General features: G+C 34.7%; 1 protein-coding gene across 1 annotated transcript in view; it reads left to right on the top strand.

The window, feature by feature from the left end:
* The window catches only part of BANK1 (B cell scaffold protein with ankyrin repeats 1), a 271,583-nt gene that overhangs the window by 60,923 nt on the left and 190,854 nt on the right, over positions 1-19,806 (top strand). The window contains exons 4-5 of the mRNA XM_082837839.1: positions 2,611-2,750; positions 19,391-19,496. Of these exons, the coding sequence (XP_082693965.1) occupies positions 2,611-2,750; positions 19,391-19,496 (246 nt within the window). The remainder of the gene's footprint in view (positions 1-2,610; positions 2,751-19,390; positions 19,497-19,806) is intronic.

The following is a 19,806-nucleotide window of genomic DNA, read 5'->3' as shown; positions in this document are numbered from 1 at the left end:
TCACAGTACTGTCCCAGATGCAGGCTTATTTCTAGTCATCATTCCATAGTCCCTAGGGTGTGGTCATAATCATCATGGAACAAGATGACCTCCAAGCCTCTTGCTATCACACCCTATATTCCAAGCAATGTGATGAAGCAAGGTGTGCTGGAACCATTGCATTTCAGGTTGCAAAATGCAATTCTACACATCTCTTCCCTACTTCACATTCAGTGATATTCCCTTGTGCACTAGTATTCTTGGGCTGCCATAATAAAATACCACAGACTGGATGGTGGCCACCTTCTTCCTCTGTCCTCACATGGCCTTTTCTCTGTGCACATGCACTTCTGGTGTCTCTTCTCATAAATCCTTATTAGATAAGGGCCCCATCATTATGACCTCAATTTAATCTTAATTACCTCCTTAAAGGCCTTATCTCCAGATACAGTCATATTGGGGGTTAAGGCTTCAGCATATGAATTTGGGGGAAACAAAATTCTGTCCGTAACACCTTGGTAGCTTGAAATTGACCATGGTGGGAATATTTATACCACAGAAGTTGGCAAAACTATGTGTAGAAAAAAAAGCATCAGTGCTTTTTTTTTTTCTTTCTGAGAGTCCATTTATCAGCACACCACTGGGATAAAGAAATGGAGAGGGCCTCATTAAACTAAAAAGGTCTCTGTAAGACATATCTGCTGATATTTCATTAGTCAGAACTTAATCCCAAGGTCATATATAGCTGAAAGGAAGAATAGAAAATCTAGTCTTTTTAGTTGATCAGCAACGTGTCTAGCAAGAAATAAAATCAGAATTCTGTTTCTAAAAGGAAGACATTGGGGTAGGCAACTAGCAGTTTTCTGTTAGAGAAGGGTACCCCTCCAAGACCAACTAGAATTCTTTACTTCTTTGGAGACCTCCTCTTAACCATTATAAATAAGTGTGTATGTGTGTGTGTTAATAGACTTTCAGCATTGAGGTATATCAAATACTCTGAGGTCTTCTTCTTATAGTTCTCAGAACTCAAAATCTTCTCTACTCAACCCAACATTTTGCCATACTAATATACTTTTTAAATGTGTGTCTCTTTTGAGCTTGGTAACAATTCAAAGAAAAACAAAATTATGTTAAAGTACAATTATGCTGACCAAGATATCAGGAATAAATAAGTTTATTCTCATGTTAACTTCTAAAGAAATTAGAATATTTTAAGTATCCTATATCAAAGAAGTCCCAAGCAAATATTCTCACCATATATCTTTCATGATTTATCACCTGACTTTCTTTCAGAAGGTTAACATCCCATCATAAAACTCCTAATCTCTTTTCTGATAAACAAAGTCAATATTTTCTTTCAAAATCATCTTTATGAAATCTACTGAAATTGACTTCATTTCACTCCAGTAACTCCAGAACCCCCTTTACTATGTGCACACAGCTGTAGCTGATGAGGTATACTTTACAACTTTCAGTTTTTTTGAGATTTCTCTTACATTCTCTATTGGATGAATACTTACTTTTGGAAGAGAGAACTTTTCTACATATATTTTCTTTATAATACAGGTTAAGTGTCTAGTCAAGCAATATGAGAGGAGGAAATTTTAGCTTCTTGATCTAGTTAAATATAAGATTGTTATGTTGGCTTTAAATTTTCCTGAGCAATATTATAAGAGGTCCTTTATCCTCTTCAGAAGATAAAGTAAAATTAATGCTTAAACCTTAAGAACTTTTAAATATTCAACATTTCATCAGGTGGTTTCATCAGGTGGCTTGTACTTAATGGCTTATTCCAAACCCCAGATGTTTGCATGACAATTTTCCAGGAGAATTTGGGAAATATCTCTGTGACAAAGAGTGAAAGTTTTTAAAGTGTGTTCTGTGAATGAATTTAAAGAGCTAAATTTTGTTTAATTTTGTCACAATAAAACACAACCTTTCCATTGAAGTGATTATTCAGTGTTATTCTTTCATAGAGAGCACAACAGTCTCAGGTAACTTTAACTTTCTTGATGTGTTACAGCAAAATTTACAATGGGGTGTATCAGTCACCTTGAACAACTTATTCACAAAAAGGATGAATGGATGGGGTAAATAGTACTTAAATAACAGGGCATTAAACCTTGCCTTCCCAAGGGTTTTTCATTGTTATCAATTGAATAAAAGTTCTGTAATTTCAATCAACTCTACTCTTTCTTTTTCCAAACAATTCTAAGAAACTTTCCTGTAATTAATGGGAACTTTCTTCCTCAGATTAATAACAAATACTTAACTTTTAATGAATGACTTTACTGTTGTAAATTCAAAGTATTACGTAGATATGATTATAGATTACTCCAAAAAAATGGAGGTTAGAAGATAAGGAGAAAAGATTTAGTGTTTTGCTTTTATTATAATTTTAACATATGTTTTAATCCTTTAAGTTTTTTTTAAACAATGAAGTGCAAAATTACATATTCTATTTTGTGGTTTCTAACTACTAAGGATAAAAAAAGAAAACAATTAAGTGTTAAAAGCTAGTAAAATTGTTATGAATTCTTAAAGCCTGACTTCATATTCTCTAAGAGATATAATACTGTGGTATATGCATTTATAGACTCAGTTCCTAACTCTCTCTTTGTGTTTTATAAGATTTTCCTGCTGGCTCTGTCAATGTCAATGTCTACTGTGATGGAATCATTAAGGCCACAGCAGAGATTAAATACTATTCAACCCCAAAGGCTATGACATGCCTATTGGGAGCGGCAGGTCCAGGAGATGGTGTGTACCAGGTAAGTCGATCTTTCCCTGAAGTCGATAATAAACTAAAGAGCTAATGTGGAATAAACGAATGCATACTTTGGTATAAAGTCTGAATGTTGGTTGAATAAGAATGAATTACTGATCATTAGGAAAAGAAGAAATTGACCTATGTGATGCAGAGATGTAGATGAATTAGTTTGTGTAAGTCAAGTCATTCCAGATAATGTCATTGGGAGACAGGTTATCCATTACAAAATAGCTGTTGTCACGGGCTCATTTTCAAGCTGTCGCAGACCAGATAAAGACAGACAGAAGGATTAAAGAGAACTCTTAAACAGTGAATTTCCTCTTTATCCAGATGTGGGCAAATACAAGATGAAAGAAGGTTTGAGGTTAAGGACTCAGAAAAAACAAGAATACCACCAAAAAGGAAGTGTGTGGTGTTAATCTAGAAATTGTTATTTTCATGAGGAAATTTCCAAGCTCAGTGTATGTTTTTATTAGTTTCATTTATCATTGTTGTCTGACAGTGAAAGTTATTCCTTTAAATTAACAACATTTATTTGGAATTCCAGAAATGCTAAACTTTTCTGGGAACTCTGCAAAGTGGCATTGCAGATTTTTTTCTCTAGTGTGACAAAGTGGTACTCAGCAAGGATGACTTGGTGAGAAGTTTCTAGTCCTCTCAAAGGCCCTTAGTTTGGACATTCTCCAGTGAGTGATAGATGATGTGAGTGCCCTGCCCTAAGGGACTCATGGACTTAGAATGTAAAAAGTGCATTTTGATTGACTGTAAGCCATTAGTTTAATTTCTGAATTCTGTTTTATTTTTTGTTACCTGACCTACTTTCAGTGGAGAGAAAGCTTGCTTAATGTGGAACTTCTTCATGTGCTTATTACATCAGATTTTCAGAGTGAAATAAATGTCATTTCTTTTAATAGCTGCTTGATAATTAGAATTATAACTTTGCTTAATTGCCTTAGTTTTTCTGTGGGCAGAGGAGGAGACCAGAGGAGAGGTAAAGAAAGAGGTAGTTGAATTGAACATGCGATCTTCACATTTACCACAAAACACTCCATAAGACTTGTAACAAAACCATCAATAATAGGAATGTTGACAGGTTGTCATGAAGCCTTACTGTTTAAACCAGTTTGGAATTGGAGGCTTTGTTATTTATTTTGTGTGACACATTTTTCTATTAGAGTTCTCCTTTATGAATGATACATTTTAGAACAATGGAAAAGGTAAAAATGTCTCAGAGAAGGACAGGGAGTAAAATACCATTTGTCAAACTGAGGAGTCTGAGGACATTTGACAAAATATCTATATTGTAACTGCAAAGCAAGAATAAAAGTAACAGCTTGAAATACAGATCGTTTCATTTTCCTGTGACACGTCTACCTTATCCTCTACTTAAAAAACTTTATTCACTACATAAAGACTAATAACAGCATTATATTGCATTAGCAGTATTCAGTCAGCATAGAAGTAAAGTAGTCCCCAAAACACATTTTTGTGTTGGTTTTGCCTTTGGGGAGGAAAAAAACTTTGTTTATAGTGAAAATTAAATGTAATTTTTGACTCAAACAGTTTTTCAGAATGTTGTAATATGCAAGTTATGATTTCTTCTACAGCTTTGAGTGAATAAAAACTTTTCTGAGTAGTTTTTAGGTAACTAGAAAATGCTCTGTTTCATTTTTACCCTCTGTCAGAAATGAGAGGTGAGGAATGGTTTCTCCCCTCCACTGAGCCTTGGTGCCTATAGTGAAAGGAAGATTGTTGGACAGTCACAGGTTAATTCAGACTTTTACTCGCAGGAAAGAGGCACTTTAAACCTGAGGTTTGAGTATGGAGAGATAGAATTATTCTAAGTTGGTGACAGCAGACCACAGCTTGGTAATATGCATTAAGAGATTTGGTTTAATATATACAATTTAAGATGGGTTTAGAGGTTTTGCTATTGTCATGAGGGGACCTACACATATTGTGGAATTAGATTAAACAAATTCTGAGTCTGAGATCTCAGACCCGGCAGAGCTACACCATCACAATCCTGACACATGGAAAAGGCTGCAATTCACTCAGTCTCCATCACATCTTGGACTAGGTATGACACGGGGTTCGTCTCATCCACTGGCATCTGGACCACATGAGGTATCCCTACCTTGAATTTACCAAGATGGTGAAAATTGGACTCCACTCTTGATTAAAAAGAAGGATCTGGGCTTCCCTGGTGATGCAGTGGTTGAGAGTCCACCTGCCGATGCAGGGGACGTGGGTTCGTGCCCTGGTCTGGGACGATCCCACCGGAGCCTGTGCTCCGCAACGGGAGAGGCCACAACAGTGAGAGGCCCGCGTACCGCAAAAAAAAAAAAAAAGAAAAAAAAAGAAGGATCTGCAGGGACACAAAGGAACCTTGTTGTATTTTAGGGTTACTTGCCCTCAACGGTGGTGTCCCAGCCCACCGTGTGCTTCTCCTTGTTGACATTTGGTTGTTCCTTTGACATTTGGCTTTGCTCTCGTGTACATTACATTTTAAAAGTTGTGTAAAAAGCTGTGCTTTTCCTCTCCAGCATACAACACTGCAGCAATTGTTTCCTTCATGTGCTTCTCCTACTACTTTAATTGGACGATTTGGATATGTTGCACATAGTCCGCTGAACATCTCTATTCAAAGAACAGTGTGTGTTATAATTTTATTCACCATAGTTATTGTGTATTTGTCAGGACATATACCAGCAGATTTTTTTTTTTTTTTTGCGGTACGCGGGCCTCTCACTGTTGTGGCCTCTCCCGTTGCGGAGCACAGGCTCCGGACGCGCAGGCTCAGCGGCCATGGCTCATGGGCCCAGCTGCTCCGCAGCATGTGGGATCTTCCCGGACCGGGGCACGAACCCGTGTCCCCTGCATCAGCAGGTGGACTCTCAACCACTGCACCACCAGGGAAGCCCTCTTAGTTTATTTTTAATGATGTCTGTTAGGTTTTAGAAGATTTTACCTAAACCAGCTTAATTATCTAACTGCTTCCTAAATTATTTCGTCTTTTTTGGATAGATACTAAATCCTAGCTCATAGCCTCAAAAAGGTAGAATTTCCAGAGCCTCATCTAGAACAGTGAATTCAAATGAAAAAATACAAAGCCCAATTTGGGAAGATATTAGAATTCAAGTACTAGTGTTAGAAAAACTAGTAACTCCTGTTTGACTGAGATAATTAAAACCTTTGAGACTTCCATCTTATTTACAGAAGAGTCTAGGGGCAACAGTAAAGTTAACTTTGTATAGGAAAAACTAGATACAATATAAAAACCAAATTAGGTCAGAATGCTAAAAGAACATAGCAGTTATTGATCAAAGCATTAGGATCCTATTTATTAAAAGAGTTTTTGAAATGGTACCAAATAATTTTTATTAGTTGTGTTTTGTATTAGTAAAAAGGTATATTGTGTTGCATGTATTTGTCATCTTGCATATTTTACTTTATACCTGTTGAAATCTTATTTTCACCTTCATGTGAGGTGCACATCATTGCCAGCTTTCACTAAATTGTATGAATTATTCAATCTTTGCTTTACCGCCTGCGAATATTTAATACACTGTGAAACCAGATGGGGTTGGGGTGAGGGAAGGTATGAACTAAGGGAACTCTCACATCATGAGGAATTTCCCAGTTTTTTATTAGTTCCCTTAAAGGTTAGTTTCTTCATTAAGTTAAAGCTCAGGCATTAGAGGTTATCTCCCTAAAAGAGTTCTTCAGAAGATTCTTCCTACTGAGAGATACTGAGAACTCCCCAGCCTTTCAGCAGTTTTTTTTCAGGTCCTTGCCTCGCTCTAAAGATTGATGGACACACAAAGCTTCAGGGTCATAAATCTTTTCCAACACTGACTCCCTACCATAGCATGCCTCCTTGTCTCCTTAACTCTCTCCATGGTTCCTATGTTCTAGCCATCCAGGACTGTTCCTTCTTTTATCAGTAGAACATGTTAAGCCATTTACTCCCTGCTGCCCTGTCTAGAAGGCATGGGCATTGTGTTTTTCATCTTTGCGTACCCAGTTTCTTCACATAGTTATCGTTCCCTATATATACGACCCAACTGATAATTATTGCGTAAAAAATGGGAAAACAGTGATTGCTGGTTTTTTTTCCAGTGCTATTTGAAAAAATAAGTGAAAAACTATAGTATAGGTATATAAATAAGAGAGAAATGAAAACTGTCCTTTTAAAATACACTGTTATTTATTTATAAAATTGAATAACTGAATCTGATGCTTATGAAAGTAAGGAACTCTCAGAGGTTCATGATACTAGAAAAATGAAGAATTTGTGCTATAACTTGATTCTTCATACCCTACCTCAGTCATGAACTCCATGTTAATATACTTCATTACCAACTTTTCACAGCTGTAAAGAGCTGTTAAAGGTAAGATCCAGACCTACCTTTCTTTAGAATATTAAAGAAATGTTTATTACTCAGATATGCTTAAGATCTTACCTCTCTTTCAAAAGGCTGTTTATCATCTTTCCTTTTTCTTACTGGAAAGTGGCAGTGCAGCATAAGAGAAATAGTTCTGGATAGGGCAGGAACAGGAGTTGGGTTCTTTCGTTGAGTTAGCAGCCACTTCATGAGAGCCCACTTTCCTTAGTGCTAAAGGAATTTCCTCATGTGAACAATGAAGAAGCTAGAGGATATAATCTCCAAGGTCATTTCCAACTCAAGTATTCCATAATTGTAAGCCAAGAGAAAAAAATTACTTAGATTAGGAATTATGACCATTCTTGTTGAGAGGACTGACTTGCAAACACATGGGCTCTCCATGTAGCCTTTATTTCCATTTTATTTTGCTTACTCTTAATTCTTCCCCCAGAGAAGAAGAAAGTGATTTGAGTTTCATGTACCTTTGATTGGTTTTTTAACTTGTTTTATATTTCTGATCAAAGATTTATAATCAAACAAAAAACAGTCTAATAAAATGCAATCTAGAGATTTATTTCTGGATTCATTTTTCATATTGCTTGTGGTCCTAATTAGATTGGACCAATAAGAATAAGGCAAATCTATTGAAGCTTTATTTTACTGATAAAACAAGCAACATTTCCTTTGTGCTATGTCTCCTTTATGCTAGGTCAAGCAACAGTTAACGATGCCTGATTGGGATAGTTCAGACTTAATGATTATACTCACCACAGTTACAAATCATTGAATCAAACAGGAACACACAACGTAGTACACTCATCCATTTATTTAGAGAAAAACAAATAAATTAGTTAACTTTAACAGCAGATATAACAGCTATTATGAGAAAAAAAATAAATATTCCTGAGTGCAGAAATAGCCATTAACTTAGCCATTGACATAACTATACTGTTGTTTCTCTACAATTCTTATCTTATAAGCCATCTCAGTCCATTTTCATAGTTATTGGTCCCATATGTTTTCATTTATGTTTAGCTACTGCTTAGAGTGTATTTTATTAATGATTTCTTGTTCTCCCAAACTGAAGCATCTCTCTTGCTCCTTACATTTCCCTCTCTTCCTGTCCCTGGGGCTGGCTTTGACTGCCCTTTGCGGAGGATGTCTGTGTGCTGGTGTGAGTGCTACATATAACCACCCCCATCTAAGAGCAGCCTTGTGCTTTTACTGTCCAGTTCTTTAGCGCATCCAGATCTTCAACCATAAGGAATATTTTTAAACAATCCTGAAAACAAAGCACAAAACACAGTTAACAATGCTCACTCATAAGAAGGTAGGAACAAACCCCAAATCATCAATAACCCTTCGGAAATTAGAAAACTAAAAAACCTTGTGGCAAAATGTGTTTGTTTGCATTTTCTAAAAGTCATTATGCATTCTTGTGGGTCTCTTTACTAAATAGTATCAACAATAAGATAAAGAAATAAAGTGGAATATAATTTGGGAAGTCTAAATTGTGTTTAGCATTCATGAAATATGCTTCTACACTAAACTGTATCAAGACAAAGGAAATGAGGTAAAGTAAATCTTTGACAAGTAAAATTCAACTTCTGAGAATTTATTATTTTTTTCCAGAGATCAGCCATTTAGTGTCATTAACCTTATTAAGTAGCAACACACAAACAAATATATGTCAATTATGCTCAAGTCCCTTCCAGCAAATCCAATGAACAATTTTTCATTCAATTTAACTTGACTTTTCAGCCACAATTAACGCCATTGACCAAACTCACTTTTTTGATATAATCTTTTTTCTTAGCTTCTAGGAAGACGTATGTTCCTGGTTTTCTTCCTACATCCTTCACCTTTCCTTTTCAATATCCTTTGCAATCTCTTCTTTCTAGATCTAGAAAATAAAAATTTAAATGTATTCAGTTTTGATTCTTAGATACCCTTCTTTTTTTGATAGACATTTCCTCTGCAGGTTATCTCATTGACCTATGAGGTATACTCCAAATGTGGATTTCCTTTAAGCCCATCTCTCACTGTTCTCTAACTCATGAAATGCATCATCATCAATCTAGTTTAAAAGCCAGAAACACAAGTGTCTCCTCATACCTTGTACTCTCTCGCCCTATAAATTCAATCCATTACTAAGCCATATCAGTTTTACTTACTAAATATTGCTCACTTCTCTCCATATCTCTCCAGTTCTGACAGTTTAGTCTACATTTTCCTCTTGCCTATACTGCTAGGCTAGCCTCCTAACTGGTCCCCTACTGTAGGTTTTTGCACACACCCTAAAGTCCCTGGTCTGTGAGGTTATTTTAAAAAGAAAGACCTCAGCATGTAATTCTGCTCAAATACTTCAACAGATTCCAATTGTTGTATGGATTAAAAATCTTTAACATGAACAATATGGCCTTGCTGTCACTGTCCCCCCTCTTTCTCCATCCAGCTTAATCTTAATCCTCTGCCTCACCTCTGCATTCCAGGAATGCTGGTCTGCTTTACTTCCTGAACTTTTCCTTCCTAATCTCCTACCCCAGGGCCTTTATATGTGCTCCTCTCTCTAACTGAAACACTCTTCCCGTCCGCCTTCCCTAGCACTATCTTCATCTAATTAATTCTAACTCCAAGTTTTAACCCAGCATCTCTACCTCAGTGGAGCCTGCCCTGATCCATACTTCTCCCTGCATATCTCTTTGTAATACCAATCACATTCTAATTTGACATCTCTGTGTGTGATATTTCTCAAATTACCTCTCATTATCTGCCTCTCATTAGACTCCAAGGTCAGTAAGGGCAGAGATGCTATCTATTTAGTTCCCCGTTTCATGTCAGAACCAAGGACACTGCCAGACACATTGGCTGCTCAATACGTATTTTGTTGGGTGAAAGTATATCACACATTAAGTTTCCCACCCAACCTCAAGTGATCCATCTGTCAGAGACCCTTGTTCCAACAGCCACTGGCTTCCTGATAACATAGGCACAGCCCTTTTGGAGAAGGTTATTGAGCTATTGCATAAAGCAGTGCTGCTTTTGACTGAAGTAGAAAGAGCTGGGCAAAGAAGGGAAGGACAACAAAGGAAAAAAAAACAAATATAAAACGATGAGACTAATTCTGTTTTCTGTCTTGGAAACTAGCATCTAAAACAACCCAAAAGAATAATTTCCAAAAAATTTCAAAAAATCATTGCATCATTTAGAGAAGGCTTCTTTGAAAGATATTTCTTTGAATATGCTAGTACACTATTTGTTTTAAAACTGCCTTATTTTATTACATATTAACAGTAAGTTGTTACAAAATAGGTGTTAGAGGGAGGTAAGGGTAAGAAAAGACATAGTTCTTATGGTTGCTCTATCTAATGCCTGCCATAGAAAAGCTCTGCTTTTTGTTTGTTTCTTTCTTTGTTTCATCATTAATGTCATTAAATATCTCCATTAAAGAATCTGTTCAAGTTTAGTCATTAAATTTTTGAGACTTTTTGACATTTTTTGAGGGGGGTGCGGGTGGGGTCCAGTTGAAAATTTCAGCACAGTCAAGCTTCAGTCAGTGGTCTAGAAGAGTGTTTTTCTTTTTTTTTTAACTTTTATCAATTGCCTTTGCATATTTATGATGTTTATGCATTTTGCATTGTTGATGGAGATGGCAGAAATTGCTAATTGTTCCCTAGTGTTTCTTTTTCCTTTCTTACATGGCGATATAACTTTTATCTGGGTACGTGTCCACCCAGGTAATTATTGCACTTTCTGACTCCCTTGTAGCTAGGTGTAGTCATGTAACTAATAGCCAATGGCATGTTAGTGGAAGTGATTTGTACAAATTTCTGATCATGTCCTTAAAAGAAGGGCGCAGTCATGCTCTTCCCCTCACTGACTTTTTCCTTTGTCTGGCTGCAGTGCTAACAAGGGAATGATGGATGAACCATCCAGAACCATGAAAATGGTATTACTAGTAAAACAAAATAGAGCCTGGATCCCGTGATCAGGGAGCCATGACATCAGCCCTGAACTGCCTCATTCCAGATTTTTATGTTAAAGAGAAATGGGCATCTATCTTTCTTAAGCCTCTGGCATTTTGCATCCCTGTATTACAATATAAAACCTACATTCTAACTAGTTTTAAAGATGTGTTACTTAATTTAAAAAAATTAGAAAGAAAAAACAAACTAAATTATTTGTTCAGTCAGTTCAAAGGCTAGTTTGGGGAGTGATTCTCCTCATGAATAGATATGCACTTTTCTAAATCACAATGATTACATTTCGTGAGTTATATCTGAGGGCTCACATCAAAGTATTCCGAGAAAAGGGAATTAAGATTTACTGGAGATTTTACATATTTACTCATGTAAACTCTTAAGTAATTCTGTCAGGTATGTATTATTAAGGTCCCCAGCTAATGATTCCTGAGCAGGCATGTCAACACAGGTTTCTCAGATCTCAAAACATATTTTCTTCCTGTTATAATTACTTTCACGTTATTTAAAGAGATTCTACAACTATATGAACACCTAATCAATAATAAATATAAACTATTTGAAGGAAGTGTGAAATTGCATTGCTTTGTATTCTTACATTTATTTTTGCAAATGTAGTCACAGACATGTTGAAATTCTAAGAACTGACTCACTCAAAACTTAGAAAAATTAATTTGACAAAGGAAAATATCCCTTTTATCTTAGCCCAATTTACTTACTTAGATTATTCTTTTACATTAACTGCTTGGAGTTGAATACTCATAAAGAAAAAAAGAAAGGCTTTTTATAACCCTAGAAAGTATTTGCTCTGCTCTCTGACCTATCATTCTCTTTACAAGCTGTAGGAGAAAATTGTGTTTAAGATAGGTTATGTAAACTATATACAAAATTCTCCTTTAAATGGCTATTTTGGCTCACTTTCATAGCACACATTATGAGCAATGGAACAAATGAAGTTATTTTCTTATTTTTCTTTTACTGGTGAAACTTAAACAAGCATAGCAATTCATTATAATAAGAAAACCAAGATGTTTTTCGCTCAGCCATTGGCTTTCCTTTTAGATACCTGAAGGTAAAGAGTAAAATGCTATTTGATGGATTTTTGTCTCCTGTTATGAACATTTCACAACTCTTCTGTGGTTATTTCACTGAAATCACTTCTCTTGTTAATCAAGATTCTTTACTATTATTGTATTTCTCCACCAGATTAAAAAAATAACTTAGTATTCTGTGGTCATCCCTATAGGTTTCTTCACCCAACATCAATATTTAAAAGCCCTTTTCCTTGCCTCACTCTACTATTGAAGCTGAGAAAGCCAGATTCTCACAACATTTTTAACCACCCGTGCAGCTAGAGATGGTCATGTGAGACAGTCTTAGACAATGAGACCAAGGGAACATCTTTAGAGCTGTGGCTCACAACAGCCACCTTCCCCCATTTTCCCTCCATCTATGCCCGTTTTCTCCCTCTTTTGGCTAAATATGAATATGATGTTTGGAACTACAGTGTCCATTTTGAAACCACGGGACCACAATTTATTCTTTATTTTACTTAAATTCTATTTCAGATTTTATTCTTTCCTCCATGACTAGAATGTAGTATTGTGAAACGTAGTGTGTTTAGAATGTGAAGCCATAAGTTAAAATCTACTTATTAGCTCTGCAATTTTGGCTGTAACTGATTTTTTGTACCATGATTATAACATCTAAAAAAATAGGCATTTAAAAAATCTACCATTCAGGAATGTTATAGGAGATAAACTGTATAAAACCTAATACATTATAAGTGCTTAACATGTGATAGTTATTATTATTACTTAAGATTCTTTGAGTCTATTCCATTGTATACATTTATCCTACACCTAAGATATACACCCTTTCACATCACTCCATGCATCTTAAATACCTCCCAACTGCTTACATTACAGTGCTCTAAAATCCTTTTAAGGACAGTCTCTCAATGCTGTCATGCTCAAAAGGTGTCCACACCCCTCATCCAAGAAAGAGCAAATCAAACTTTGAAGGAGAGCTCTTATGTAAACAGCTATTCACCTCAAGGAATTCAGCTTTGTGTAATGAATATCTTCTGTTTTTTTCTGGTTTGTTTGTATTTAATTAAACTTTTAATTACTAGAAATTTTAGATTCACATGTATTTGTGAAACTTGTAGAAATAATAGAGAGAGATCGTGCATTTGGTAGTACGTTTTTACAAGGAATTTGTCCATTTCATCTGTGTCGAATTTATGTGTTTGGAGTTGTTCACAGTACTCCTTTATTATCCTTTTGATGTCTGCAGGGTCTCTAGTGGTATCTCTTATTTCATTCATGATATTTGTCATTTGTATGTTCTCTCCTTTTTCTTTGTCAGTCTTTCTGGACGTTTGTCAATTTTATTGATCTTTCAAAAAAATCAACTCTTTGTTACATTGATTTTTTTCTATTTTTATATTTTCAAGTTAATTGATTTCTACACTGTATTTATTATTTTCTTCTTTCTGCTTGCTTAGAATTTATTGTAATATTTTTCTAGATTCTTGAAATGCAAGCCTAGATAATTGGTTTGAGAATTTTTTCTCTTTTTTAATATATGTATTTTGTGCTATAAAATTTTCTCTCAGCCCTGCTTTAGCTGTGTTTCACAAATTTTTATATGTTATATTTCACTTTCATTGAGCTTAATCTACTTTTTCATTTCCTTTGAGATTTATTCTTTGATTCTGGATTATTTAGAAGTATTGTTTGCCTTCCAAATGTTTGGAGACTTTCCCATTATCTTTATGTTATGGATTTCTACTTTGATTTCATGTGGTCAGAAAACATTTATGATTTAAATTATTTTAAATTTGTTGAGATTTGTTTATATCCCAGGAGATGCTCTATCATCCTTTATGTTCCACAGGCACTTGGAGAGAATGCGTATCCTGCTATTGTTGGATGGAATGTTCTAAAAATGTTGTTTAGTTCCTTGTTGGTTAGATCATCGGATGATAGTGTATTGAGTTTGTCTATATTCGTGCTAATTTTCTGTCCATTTGTTCTATCCATTTTTGAAAGATATATTTATGTCTCCAACTGTAGTTATAAATTTGTCTATTTCTCCTATCAGTTCTGTCAGTTTTTACCTCACATATTTTTGCAGCTTTGGTGCATACACATTTAGGATTATGATGTCTTCTTGGTGGATTTATCCTTTTATCAGTATATAATGTCTCTTTCTGTTTTTGGTAATCTTCTTTGCTACAATGTCTACTTTACCTAAAATTAATATAGCTACTCATGCTTTCCTTTGTAATGATTCCATGATATATATTTTTTTATCCTTTCACAGTATCTGTCCATACTGGTGATTTGAAGTAAGTTTCTTAAAGAGTGCGTGTAACTAGATCATGTTTTTAATCCACTCTACAAACCACTGTCTTAATTGGTATGTTTAGACCATTTACATTTAATGTAATAATTGGTATGTTAGGGCTTTAGTCTGCCATTTTACTTTTTGGTTTTAGTTTGCTCTCTGCTTTTTATTTATCTAGGGTTTTTCTTGCCTTACTGTGTTTTAATTAAAAATTTTTTAAGATTTCTATTTTGATTTATCTCTTGTGTTTTGAGTACATCTCTTTGCACATCTCTTTTAGTGGTTGCTCTATACAGTGTTATATATTCACAACTTATCACAGTCTACCTATACTGAAATCTCGTCTCCCTTTCTTTCCCTCTACCCCTACGCCATTTATGGTATATAAATGCCTTAGATATTCCATCTACATACATTTAGAACCACATCAGACAGTATTCTAGTTTTTGCTTCAAACACCAAACATAATTTAGAAAACTCAAGAGGAGAAGGAAAGCCTATTGTATTTACCTATTTTTTTAATTTACTGTGTTCTTTCTTCCTTACCCCTGTTCCATGATTCTTTTTTTTTTATCATACCCTTACTGTTTAGAGAACTTGTTTATTCCTTGTTTTAGGGTATATTTGCTGGCAACAAATTTCTTAAGTTTTCCTTCATCTGAGAATGTCCTAATTTCCCCTTCATTACTGAAGGATGTTTTTGCTAGGCATAAGACTTTTGGTTGAGTGTTCTTTTTCTTTTAGCACTTGACAAATACTGTGCCTCTTCTTTCCTACATCTTTGGTTACTACTGTGTTTCTAATTGTTTTTACCCTGTAAGTAAGGTTTTGTTTCTCTCTCCCTTATTTCAAATTTTTTTCTTTGTCCTTAATTGTTGAAGTAACTTATGATGTCTCTCAGCATGTAATGCTTTGGGTTTAACCTGTTTGTGGTTTGCTCAGTTTCTTGAATCTGTATGTTTGTCTCTTGCTAAATTCAGGATGTCTTCAGTCATTATTTCTTTGTGTACTTTTTCATCCCTACCCTCTTTCTTCTCTCCTCCTGGGACTCTAAATTACATGAATGTTAAATTTTTTGTTATACTCTCACAAGTACCTCACACGCTATTTATTTTTTCAGTCTATTTTCTCTCTGTTGTACAAGTTGAGTATTTTTTATTGTTCTAGCTTTAAGTTTACTGATTCTTTCCTCTGTCCTTTCCATTCTGCTGTTGAGCCCATCCACTGAGGTTTTATTTTGATTATTACATTTTTCAGTTCTAAAATTTCAAATTGGTTGTTTTTTATACCTTCTATTTCCTTGTTGAGGCTTTCTATTTCCTTGCTGAGACCTTCTATTTTTTATTTATTTATTTCAAGAATGAGTGTTATTGCTTGTCGAAACATTTTTATCATGGCTGTTTTAAAATCTTTGTCAGATAATTACAAAATTCTTCTTATCTGGTGTTGGCATTTATTCATTGTCTCTTTTCATTTAGTTAAGAGATCTTTCTGATTCTTGTTTCTTGTATGATAATTGATTTCCTATTGAAATCTGACCATTTCCATTGTATTTAAGGAGAAGAAAAGGAGAAAGTGTAACTCTTCCATCTTCCCAGAAGTAAAAGTCCATAATTCTAATATCTTTTAAAATAGATATTTTATGTATTTTTCTCTTTTAGGAAGAAATACTCATTATAATAAAGTTGCTTATAATAAAGTTGCTTATTAAGTATATAACATCTTCATATTCAAATAGAATTGTGATCTATAAATATATATGCAAATTACTTTTTAAGTATATTCATCAATCCCACATTCCATCACAGAGCACTGAAAAAATTCCCTTGGAAAAAGTCATATGTTTACTTCATTATTTTGTAATTATTCTTCTGTCTATTTAATTTTTTTGTCTATTTCGTATATTAGTTTTTCTGCTTTCTTTTTCTCATATTCTTGTTAAATAGAGATCTATGTGTGCATGCTTATGTATATATGTTTATATTATTTATATATATTTAATTTTTCCTAAAACCAAACAGTATTGCCAATATAATTTTATCATTTTATTCTGCTCTTATTTTTGTATCAAGTTGCTCATTTATAACTAATATCTTAGGTTGGTTGTGAATTTTGCTGAACAAATATTAAACTACTCCATTTTAATTTTTCTGCTTGGAGAACAGTTGTGCCAACCTCATCAAGTATTCTTAGGGTTGCACAATTTATTTTAAGGAGAGAAAAATTTATGGCATTTTCCAATTTCGATGCCAGTGTTTAGAAATGATGCCTATTTTCATCTTTGAAATTTAAAAAGAAGCATAACTACTCAAATCAGGTTTTTCTAGTTAGGGTATCTTCTGGGGAGAAATTTTTTTGGGATTATGTTAGTAAACATATCTGTGATTTTTCACAGCTTTGTTTTGTGTTCTGTACAGTTTATTTATATGCAGGTATAATACTAGTAGCATGATTATGAAATTGAAAACAGAAGTGATTCAGCTAGTTATCATAGGCTAGAATATTAAAGGGTATCTGCACTCTTTCTTAATTAATTAAATATCCTTTTCTGCATAGTGAGAGCTTTTGTTCTGATTCTAAGAACGCTGCTACTTCATTTTAAAAGTTCAGTGATATAAGCTGTAGCATTTCTCACATTAAAGTGTCGTAGTGCCTCTGTGGGAGAAATTGTACTTCTAAGATTCCTCCTGGGAACTCATGCTCTTTTGAATTCTCTATGTCTCAGAATTTCAGAGCTGAAGGAACCTGAGGTTATCTTATGCCTAACTTATACAAGAGTGTAGTAACTCTATGACACACTAATCTCTACTCATTAAATCTTGTACACTTTGGGGAAGAAATAGTAAATTTATCTCTATTTAAAAATGTCAAGGATGAGATAATAGCCTATGCAGAACTCTCATGGCCATTGACACAAGTTTTTAAGAAACTTTATAAACTAATGTTAGGGTTTTTATAATTTCTTAATTCCTTTTATCAAGTCCTATAGCTAAAACATACTCTTTTTGAGCTTTAGCGTGAAGAATGTGCAAATATATTGCCAGTAATGTTTTGCCCCACTGTTCCTATCAAAGGCTTCCTGAAAAGACTGAGTAATAATTAATATAAAGTTTTCACAACATTATTTATAGAATAGGTCCCACTCAATATCAATATTCAACCACATAAGCAGTCATAGTTATGCTGATACTTAAATAAGCTTAATTTAATCCACATAACAAACATATCCATGTTACGCATTGTAGGCCTTAAACAACTCCTTGTTGCTTGATGAATTAAAATCTTTTCATCAGACATACAAGGCACTTTTTGAAATGCCCACTTCCTCTCTCTCATTCTTCTGCAGTCTTATGGAAATTCCTGAAATCCTTAACCGGGTCATGCTCCATGACACCTCCCTGACTATATGCAATTTGTGCCTTTAGTCCAGAGCTCCTTATTTGCATAGCAATCTCAACTTTGCATCTCCTCCACAGAGCCTTTCCCGACTGTTTCTTCCTCTGTGGAATTGAGCCACTTCCCTTTTTGCCTGCCCTGTACCTGACCTGTAGAGATTTTGTATAATAATACCTAGAACTCAGTTCATTGCCGAAAAACAATGACAAGTCCCTGAATGTCTTTTTATTTTTTATTTTATTTTTTTTGTTGTATACGGGCCTCTCACCGCTGCGGCCTCTCCCGTTGCGGGGCACAGGCTCCGAACGCGCAGGCTCAGCGGCCATGGCTCACGGGCCCAGCCGCTCCGTGGAACGTGGGATCCTCCAGGACCGGGGCACGAACCTGCGTCCCCTGCATCGGCAGGCGGACTCTCAACCACTGCGCCGCCAGGGAAGCCCCACCGAATGTCTTGATGGCAGAGCTTGTTGTCTCATCTCCCCTCCATCTGCTTTTTTTTTTTTTTTATAAATGATCCGGAGCAAAGGGCTTCACATAGTTCATAGCATTAAGTCAATTAATGTTGGGTTTTGCTTTGCATTACTTAGCTATAGGTTGAGAAAAAGACTTTCATCCTTTCTCTCCACTTCTAGGTAGGACTTTTAGAAAATCCAGAAAGGCCTGAACCACTTTATTATTTGAGGTGCCCAGATTATTGAAAAATGAAGAAATAGAGTAACATCTTTTTTTTTTCAATCCAGTCATTTAATTTCTGTGACTCCGTATTGGCGATATGTATAATTTATTTGGAAATCATTTCAAACGTCTTTATTGGACACTTTTGTTCCACAGTTCTCTCTTCACCCATGGCTTTCTTGATTGGCCCACTTCCTCAGCTTTAATCAACTATGTCACACGTCGATTTGGTCCCAGCCATTGCTTCACAAAACTCAGTTCAGAAGAACAGTGGCCTTTGCAATAGGTTATGTCATTGGTAAAGAACACTTGGATTCTACATGGCTCCTCCCAAAATGTTCAGATTAGGGAAATAAAGTTGATATATAGTTATTTTATATTTAAAGGGGAAAAATAGGCCAAGATGAATATTCTCCCTCACTTTGATACAGAAATAAAATAATCTATTTAAGACTATTCCATTGCTAACCCTTAAGGTGAAGAATCAGACTCATCATTTTATTATTTCATTTATTAAAATGTAACATGTATTTTAACAGAATTTATTATTGAAACAAATTTCAGTGTTAGCATTGACCACCTGTTATGCTCTTCTAAAATTAGTATTTAAGTAAATTAACTCATCCAAAAGCAAAGACTTATTTCTTGCATCCGTTCTTCTATTATTCTAATAATTGGCTTTTAGGCAAGTCCCTAATGTTTTGTATTATTCTTTAAAAAAAAAAGATGTATTATTAAAGATTACTCAGTATTTACTCCAGTCAATAATTTTCTATTATATTACAGTAAGATGAGTTTCTTTGTATATACCTGAACTAAGAAAAAGTTTCCTTTTCATTTGAAAACAGAATGACATTGATGAACTTGATCATATTCTCACATCAACATTCAAACAGGAGATACCATATTATGAGTTCCGATCACTGGAAACTGAAATCTACCCTCAAAAAGAATGTGAGTATTTTCCAAATGCATCAATTATTCTATTTGTCACATTTCAGTGGATGTAACTACTTAATAAATACTATAGCAATATTTATAATATAAATACTGTAGCATTGCTGATGAAATGTTTTGACAATTCCCATCCCCTGGTGAGAGAAGTGGTTTTTATTCTAAGGAAATATTTGGATAATGTGTGGTGAAAATTGTTCATCATAGCATTATTTATAATTACCAAATAACTTCCAAAGATAGGTAACTGATCAAATAAATTTTGGTGCATCTGTTAATGCAACCATCATAAACAAATTTTATCATAAAT

Source organism: Leucopleurus acutus (genome assembly GCF_964270905.1).
Source record: "Leucopleurus acutus genome assembly, chromosome: 4".
In the NCBI taxonomy this organism is placed as follows: Eukaryota; Metazoa; Chordata; class Mammalia; order Artiodactyla; family Delphinidae; genus Leucopleurus; species Leucopleurus acutus.
This window is presented reverse-complemented; position numbering and strand designations above follow the sequence as displayed.